The sequence below is a fragment of the Wasmannia auropunctata genome, unplaced genomic scaffold (assembly GCF_000956235.1).
Source record: "Wasmannia auropunctata unplaced genomic scaffold, wasmannia.A_1.0 LD335287.1, whole genome shotgun sequence".
Taxonomy (NCBI): domain Eukaryota; kingdom Metazoa; phylum Arthropoda; class Insecta; order Hymenoptera; family Formicidae; genus Wasmannia; species Wasmannia auropunctata.
Genome location: NW_012027603.1, coordinates 5,957 through 15,954, shown reverse-complemented (window position 1 = coordinate 15,954; position 9,998 = coordinate 5,957). Strand labels below are relative to the sequence as shown.

The 9,998-nt window shown below is 30.2% G+C and overlaps 1 protein-coding gene across 1 annotated transcript; it reads right to left on the bottom strand.

Annotated features, from left to right (window-relative positions):
• Positions 1-5,479: 5,479 nt before the first annotated feature.
• On the bottom strand, positions 5,480-8,947 carry LOC105457313 (vitellogenin receptor-like; the record flags this gene model as incomplete). The annotated part of the gene is given in 10 exon segments (XM_011701918.1): positions 5,480-5,545; positions 5,606-5,741; positions 5,861-6,140; positions 6,270-6,441; positions 6,567-6,652; positions 6,655-6,810; positions 7,433-7,591; positions 7,661-7,901; positions 8,193-8,490; positions 8,700-8,947. Coding segments are annotated over 10 exon segments (1,842 nt in total), but the record flags the coding sequence as incomplete, so codon positions are not given.
• Positions 8,948-9,998: the final 1,051 nt, after the last annotated feature.

Sequence of the window (9,998 nt, the reverse complement as noted above, 5' to 3'; positions counted from 1 at the left end):
TATAAAAGTCTAATATCCAGTGTAACCGATGTCATGATATATGCAAGTCGATGTCTAACAGCGAAATGAGATGTAATAATCGAAATTGCGACGCTTATAGGTCAAACCGATAAAGAAATTGTAATAATAATAGCGGTCAACGCGTTGATGTTATAGTTAATCATAAACAATGTTAGCAAATCATTTATCTTTTAAAGTCGTTATTTGATATCCTATCTAATAAATTGAAATACACGTCATCAAGCAACAATGCATCCTCTTTCGAGTTAACACCATTTGTCTGCGCTTTGATGTGTAACATTTCCGATAATCTTTTAATAATTATTTCGTAGTCAAGAATCAATACATTATATCCCAGTCGAATTCCCAATTTGATCGAATTCCATCATATTTGTAATAACGAAGTGTTTCGATATCTCCGAGTTAATATTTCTTTAATTCTCATTAATACGTATCCTCATCTGTTTTTTTGTCTGCTCAACGTAAACGTCACAATTTTTACACAGGATTTTATATTCAGTGTTATTATTTGAATCATTATCGTTAATGTCTTTTAATAAAATTGTTAAGTCTATTTAGACATCGACAACCAATCAAGAATTTATTCTTCTCGAGCGCTGATGTTACTATCTCTGACGCAATATGTAAGGAAACGCTACAATTTTTCTATCTGAGTTATTATGAGTTTCCGAATCTTCCTTGTTAAATCTGGTTGTAATTATTGTTTTTAATCTATTATTAATCTTCTCAAAAATTAGATTCAACGGATAACCATTACTAATTAACGTGTGTATCACAAATTCTAAATTTTGTTGTTGAAATATTGAATGTGACAACAAGACAGCTCTATCTACAAGACTGTATACTGTTCCATCTTATGACATGTGAGATGGTGAATAAAACGATAAATAATTCCCCGAGTATGTATCCTTGTGATACCAGTCTATGAAAATTCTATTATCGATAGTTTTCAGAAACACATCCAAGAAATTGATACATTGCTCATTTTCAATCTCCGTGAACTTAAAGCCTTTCATGGAAATTGTTAAACCTATTAAATAATTCATTTACCATATTACTAGATGTTATTAATAATTTGTCATATCGAACGTGTAGAGGTAAATCCGATATCATTAAATTGCATTAAGTGTTATGTTAGAAAATTAAAGAATATAGTTTTTAACACCTTGCGAATTGCTCATCTTTGGCCGTTGATTATTAATTATTATTGTATTACAATAACGAGCGAATTATAATTAATTTTTTTAATTATCTTTTATTATTATTATATCAATTATTTTAAAAATTACTGTAATATAATAACAATTGGAATTATTACCTCTTAAAATTTGCATAGTCATTCATGCATATAAGTAAATCCATGCATATAAGTAATGATAATTGGTATATTTTTAAGATAATAAATGAGTGAATGATAAATAAAAAATAAAAATTTCAGTTTAGTTAAAGACTAAATAAAAGAAGAAAATAAATGTGTAAGATTAAAAAGATTATAGAACTATTGTAATAAAATAATGACACGTATTTGTGATTTTTTAATGCAACTATTCAAATCTTAGTAAGATTTTCTATTGATACTGTGTAAAAGTAAAAAATTAATAATATGTACTGGTTCCAATGGATTATAAATTTACTTTATACATTACGTTTGAGCATCTATTAACTTGGAACAAAATATTATAATATTACACGGTACGGTATTGCACTGACGTTATGCACACAATCGTCAGATAGTGCGTGAAGTGCGCGACTATTGATGCGCTACATGTTTCTGTTTAATCGTAAACTATAATTGGCTAAATTTAAACTCTTATATCTCAAAAATTACTTAAAATAAAAATTTACAAATAACTTTTTTATTTAATTTTCCGAAGATTTTCTCGCTATGATATTTTGATTTGCGAATTTTGGAACACCCTGATTAAAATAAATTTTCCTTTATAAATGCCTGTATGAATCTGGGGTAGCCATAAACTAAACGGCTATGAAAAGTTGTTTTCTCTCTAATATTTGTTTTCTCCCTGAGAGTGTATTGCTAATTACTCGTAATCCTGGACCAATTAATTGTTGCTAAAATTATTTCCAAAACATTTTTGACTAATTAATTAAATAAAACTTTATATTTATATTAATTAAATAAAAAATTAAATTAATTAAAACACGTTATGACACAATGCAAGTGTCTGAAGTGCCTCGCGTCAGTCTCGGTCGTGCCGACCCTGACCGCGCGAATTCCACGCGCGTCCATTTGTGAACTTTAATAGCTTACGGTTACCTGGTGATACCTGGCGGTATCTCAATTCTGGGACACTCTGTATATGTATATAGTTAAAATTTTAATATTTCAATTTTGAACATTTTTTTAGATAAAAAATTTTTTAAAAGATGATGCTTTGTCGCTAAAATGCAAGAAATATTTACTGGACTATATATGTTTTATAAGTAATTTGTTCATAATTTCATAGTTCCCTAAAATATCCCAGTAAACGAAATGAATTGAAATGGATAAAAACGAATTCATTTTGACATTTTCCGAATTGGTGCTTCTGATTTTTAGAATCCATTTGAATCCACAAATAATATTATATGAATATAAATACAACAGATTTCAATATGCTGAATAGCTCATTTCGCATTTCAATTTATATAAATCCAAAAATAATATAATACAGACATAAATACATCCGAATTCAACATGATGAATAGCCCATTTTGTATTTTAATTTATTTGAATCCAAAAATAATGTAATAGGGACATAATGCATCTTTAAACTCTAAAGCGCAAATTTGGATAAATTAAAATAAATTGCAATTTTCTATTCTTTTATATTAATTTTCGTTTGCTGAATAATTAACAATTATATCATCGTAATTTACAGTTGTTCCGTGGATCAGCGTGAATAATATTAATATGTACACTGTAGTTTCGTATATCGTTTATTTATTTCGTATAAAATCGAAATGTTTGTGGCAATTACATTCGCAAATCGCGATCTGTCCCGCGATTTTTTGTATTATAGCGACACTTTGGGGTGATTCTCCGGGTTGACCGCGGCAGACAACAACGCCTATAAGGGGAATATGTCCCTGAGTTGGTGCGCGATCTTCGACAACGCCTTGGGGCTATTGTCCTGAGTCGCGAATTGCTCGGCAACGCACTCTTACCCGCTCGATCTGTCGCTTAAGCTCGCGAAATCTTCGGCGTCCGATAATTCCCGTCGCTATCGATTGAATGAAGGAAAATCTCCCTTTTTTCGACTGCGCTCGTTGCTCTCCTCACCGTTCGAGGTTCATCCTTATCGGCGCGGTCGCATCCCAGATTTTTCTTGTTTACAAAATGCTATTTTAAGCCGAAGTCGTCAGCGTCATAAGGTGTTTGACCGATATATGCTGCGTCGAGATCCCATGCAAGTCGTATATATATTTTGCGTAAAAGTTATCGAATCGTCCATGTTTTTCGTATTGTGTACGTTCAAATGCATTTACTATGTATACGCATGTGCATCGCATGTTTTATATGTTACGTATGTCATGCACAACTTTCGTCGTTACAACAGTATTTTTTAATTTAAATAATTTATTTTATGATAACAGAATGATGATGGGGAAAAGGCAGTAACAATGGGTATAAATGACCCAAATAAGTTTGTTTTCAGACCGCAAAGGGAAGGAGGTGGGAATAACGTATATAAAAGGACGTGGTTAAATTCCTTTGATGAAGGAATCGCAAGAGAAAACTGCGTGGATTCTCATGGATCGCATTTATTCTTCTTTACAGAAAAATTATTTGATACGTGCTGCTGAGGAATTGTCATTAGAAAATAACGTTAACTGATTGAATATTATAACAGAATTTGGCATATATGGAGCAATATTAGGCTATTGCTCCATATATGCCAAGTTCTGTTATAATACCCTAGTAAGCATTTACTTTTAAACGATCATATTATTTGCTGATAAATATATAGATGATATTAATAACATTCATATAATATTCTGCTCTTTCTTCTAGGGATAGTAATAAGATAATGCTAAATGAACAAACTAGTTGGACATATTCTAAGAACCAAAGCATCGAGCGAAGATGAAGGCAGGACAACAGGTGTTGGCACCCGTGACAGTCCCTATTTAATTAGCTGAAATGAGACATCTTTAGGAAAATAATTACAATTGAAATAAATAATTTAATTAAATTAATAATATAATTTATAAAATTATACACTAAATTTATTAATTATCTTTACTATAAATATTTTTTAATTGTATACAATGATATTATATACACATGTGGATATGGGATGTAACTTAATGGAAATTAAACAAATTTTTGGCATTAACACTCGTTTACGTATCTGCGACGTTTTCTAAGTAATTTTTAAACATTAGACTCTCTTATCATCATTAAATTTTAAATTTAAAGTATTGTAACGAGTAATAATATCTCAAAAATGCAATTTTTATTGATCATACAATATCAATAAGCAACATAATACAAAATACAGAGAAACTTTAACATTTACTGAGTATAAAAAAAATAACTTTAGTAATAATCTACAAATTTTATTAGGCATTTTATTTTACAGTGCATTATATTTTATAAAATTGTAAAAACGATATTGAATTTACCGTGCGTATTACAATAGATAATACACTAATAATATAATAGATAATTCATGTAAGAGAAATACGTAATGACATAAATATTGATGTATGTTGATATAAATCAAGCATGTACAAATTTCTTTATAGCCTGTAGCCCTGTATACTTATTATTACATAATTAGATTTCACCAAGCTTGAAACTGATGCAAATTTAAAAAAGGACATACCAATGACCACGAAACCAAATATATTTTACACAACAATATTTTGAATAGCCATATTTCATCATTTATTCAGAGTATAATAGCGCGTAGATTAGGAAATCTTCACGTTTGAAATAGAATATACATATAAGTAATACATATAAGTAATACAAATAAGTAATACATATAATAATCTATTTGATATCGTACAACGATTTATAAGTATATACATGTAGATATAATGTAATACTTATAAATACAGATATATAAATATTCATTGCATTTATAGGCACATTCACCAATAATTGATATTTTAATATTTATAATAATAAACATTAAAAGAAATTTTCTACCGTCACATAAAAAATTTGCTAACTAATAATTTTAATAATGTTTCACGCATTAACTTTTTAGATACCTTTTTATTATAATTGAATTACTTCAACTGGGAGAAATAAATCAATGACGCATCTTGCTTTTCTATCTCTTTGATATCCCTTTCCTCCGAGTATTGATTTGTCTACTTTTATCATTCTCCGTCGAGGCCTAAAAAGAATGCTGAATATTTAAGTCTGCGATAAATAATCGCAATATCTGTATAGTATGTAGGATAGTTGTGTAAATTATTTTTGCTTATAATCAATTGCATGCAATCATGTATATTCCGTGTGATTCACAACAATATAAATATGTTGCATACTGTAATCAGATAAATGTAGCTATATATACAACATAATCATAAAAAGTAATGTGTATCCAAGTGTAAAATTACTATTTACCTTTATACTTAAGAATATATTATCAACAGGATTAACGTATTCGTGCTGTCCAGGAGCCAATTCTGAAGATACCGAGTTGAGTGTTATCTCAACCTCGTCTCTTCGATCATACGACGGATTTTGGAAGCGAATATTGCTGTAACAATTATACAACACTGTACAATTATTTATAAATGCGAATAATATTTATATGTATTACTGTTAAAAATTATTTTCAATTCCTAAATCTAACACTGAAATAAATTTGGGACGTACCTAAGATCATTCGTTGATTTCAATTTAAATCTGTTTTTCTGATAATAGTAGTAAGCGTATAATAATAGAACATCAACTAGCAATACGATTATTGTTATGCTATAAACGCCACTTGCATTGTGTGTACTTTTGGATAGATTTCCAACAAGTTTCGGCTCACTACTCATCATGCAAGTACTATTGGATCTTACCGGTTTACCATCTGAACAAATGCACGTAGCATTGTCCTTTTTCAAAACGCACATATAATCGCAATATTCTTTGTCACAAGAATTTTCAGCTACCAAATAAATAAATTATTTAATTTAACTTTATAACTTTATCAAGATTAATTTACGTAATTTGACTAATTTGAGATTTTGATTTTGAGATTACTAGTTCTAAAATATTACATTATACACCAATTGACAGATTGTCTGGAGATATATATGAAGAATGGTGAAGTGACTATGAAAATTATTCGTGCCTAAATTAAACGTGTCGCAAAATTGTTTACCGTACAGGTTACAAATTTGTAGTTGAGCCTTTCTATTCACCCAATAAAGTTTCTGTTTATAAATACTGATAGCTATCGCTTGCATCTAAAAGAAGAGAAAAAACATTGCTTCGTTATTGAAAAGAATACAATTTATCCACGCAAAGTGCTTGCACTTTTCTACATCTTAATGTGTCTTTTTGTTATAAAAAGGACTAATAATGAACGTACATCTATACTTAAAAACGTGCTACGTTGGCTTCCATCCAAATTAGATGATTCAATGGTTTTATTGAGATCGTCCGACCAATATAATTAAATCTTATATAATCAATTGCCATCCCGGTCACAAATTTTGTAGTAGAACCGATAATCTTCATGTCGGCGCCCATCAAATCTGTCCGATATATGTTATATATCCGATATATGTGGAACATAATTTTGTTTGCTTGTCCATTTGGCAAGTCAGTTGAGACTAGAATAGCCATCTACAATGTCAAAAGTTTGATTTTGAATTCTGTAGAATTCTGACGACAGTGACATGTCCATCAGATTGACAAGTCTATTACAAAGCGAACGAAAATAAAGTAAAAAAACTCCAAGCGGAATGAAAAAGATACCTATTAACAGCATCAACTAAAAGGAACTCTATTTTCTTCTTATCTTTTATCTCGATCAACATCACACATCTTTGTTACTCCAAATTGCATACCTTTAATTAATTAAATGAATATTTAAATCAGAGTATTCTCCTGTTACGTGACTTGATGTTGAAAAGAAATATGTATACCTTAATCGTATCTGACAGATGGCTGTTATCGTAGACATAGACATGGTCAGTAATCCAATCGACCACGAGAGCGTGAGAACGCTCGACAATTGTAAATGCGGTTATTTCCTTTGTTTTAATGTTGAATTTGTTAACCGTATTCACCTGCAATTATTTCTTTCCTCAATATTTAATTGGATAATGCAACAGTCTTTTGAAAGACGCCAAGTTTTTCATTTTTGTGGAATCTCCTGGGGGTCTTTATATCCTCTAAACATTGCAAATTAATAATTATCTAAATACATTAGATTGAAACAATGAGACTAACTGTTACTCCAATAGACAGAGCGGCTGACTGCGTTCACGTCGAGACCTCCGGATTCAATTATACTCATTTTCGATAATGAGAAGATCTTATCTGAGTAAAAATTAGACGAGATCATCCTAATATCATTATTAGTAACTGTAATGAATTCCATTCCCGGTCCTAAATAATTATTAATAATGTGTATTGCTTTTAGATAACATGCAGAAACATTTAATTGAGATCACTTACCGACAGCTTTGCAAGAAACTTTGTCGTTACGGATAATATATCCCTCGTAGCACGAACACACGTAAGAGCTCTCAGTATTGTGATAAATTTGCGAGCAAACGTCGTCTTTGCATTTGTTTATGTCCTCGCAAGAAATCGCATCGGCAGCTAAACGATATCCATCTTGACAATCGCAAACTGCACCTTTTGGTGTTTTGTAACACATACCTTTACAAACATTGTCCTCCGCACAAGCAATTTCTTCACAAAAAATCAATATCCATGAATAGCGCAATGGTTAGATTTTCTGGGATTCTATCTCTTTTATTAAATTCACCTCGTATTTCAATCATAATAATCATATAAATCATAATCAATCGTATAAAAATCATCAATGTAGAATATTTTATAAATTTATGTGAAGAAAAGATCGATTTCCGTGAGTTCTACGAAAGAAAAAACACTTTAGATACTTCACTAAACTCGTCGGAATTTTTGACGGGAGAGATAATTTTAACGGCGCAAAAAAGATTAACTGCATTATATACATATTGCATTTCCCGTCTTCATCGCTACCGTCTGGGCAATCTTGAATACCGTTGCACGTTTTGTAGTATGGCAGACAAGTGCCGTTAGAACATTTGAATTCATTACATTTGTCATATTCCTTGATGATGTTTTTACCACCGTCGCAATTGTTCTCATCCGAATTATCGTTGCAATCTTCGCGATTATCGCATACCCAATCCTTCGGAATGCACTTTCCATTGTCGCAGGTAAATTCATAGTCGAAGCAAGATGAACAATTGTGCTCGTCATCGTGTTTTGGACATTCATTTACGCCGTTGCATCTGAAAGAGAAGAAATTTATAAACACATCACATTCTTATGATTAAAATTATTCATTTCTTCTAAACGCCTATGGCTATCTGCTTGCGTAGTGAATTCCGCAATTAAAAGAAATTTTGACGTAAAGCGAATTTATCTAAAGTAATATTTTTCGACGTGTTCGTGCGTATTGATTACCGATTACCATTATATTTTAAAACGATCAACTCACTTTACTTTTTTTGAAAGACATACATCAGAGTCAAGACACTGATATTCGTCCGCTGTGCAATTAACCAAATAATTTGATTTCGTATCTGAGCAATTCGACTCGTCGCTGCCATCGTGACAATCATTGGTGCCGTCGCACTTCAACGAAGAAGATATACAATTTCTATTCTCGCATCGAAATGCCTCGAGTTTACACGCATCTGGCTTACACGTTTTAGGTGCTTCATTGTCTTCGTCGTTGCAATCGGGCTTAAGTACAAACACGATTACATAAAAAGACGCATTAAATTATTGAGAATAGAGAAATAAATCAAAAAGCTCAGATATTCTAATTTGTGAAAAATAAATCGAGATGCAATTGCTTGAAACGTATATTTTCATTCATTTCGTTCTGGCAACTTTTTTGCAAAACTACACTCTAAATTAACAACAGTCATTAACGTTTTTACAGCATAAAAAACATGTAAACATAGTGAATACACTAACTTAAATATAAAGTGTCTTTAATAAAATTGCTACCTACATTGCCGTCACATAAGAACATCTTCGAAATGTGAGTCGAGATAAAGAAATAGACCTAAAAGGAATCTACATTTGGCGTGAATGAACGAATGATTGTACACGAGTTTAGACGTTGATTCAGAGAGCATTCGAAGAAAGATCATTATGTGTTCTCTCGTTAAGATATTTCATTCAATGCTCGTAAGCATTGAATGTAATTAGATGTAATTATTGGATAAGATAAAACAAAAAAAAAATATAAATGAAAAAAGTATAATTAAAAAACAAAACTTAAAAAAAAACGCGTCTGCTTCCAACTGCTGCCGGAAGTAAAGAAATGCACATAACATCGCAGAAATATCTAAAAATTGAATATAAAAATAAAAACTAAAATTAAAAATTACAATCTATAAGATGTGTTTCTGTATAAAGCATAGAGATCATATACATATATGTATATACACACATATATTAGAATTGCTTTTAAAAGTATGAAATAAAATGAAATTTAAATAATAAGAATTTAAAAAAACAAACTAAATAAAAAATTAAAAAAATTTAAAAACTTAAAAATAATTTAAAAAATAAAAAAATATAATCTAAAGCGAGTATAATAAATACTTAAATGTGTTTCCTTTTATTTCTAGCACATAAAAGTTAATTAAAGAATTATTTTTATCTTATGTAATGAAATACTTGATATTTTTTAAGCTATAATTAATCACACAATAAAAATCAGCAGTCGGAAGAGGCTACATATGTTAGATTTAATTCTCAATTATATGTACCTTAAAATATT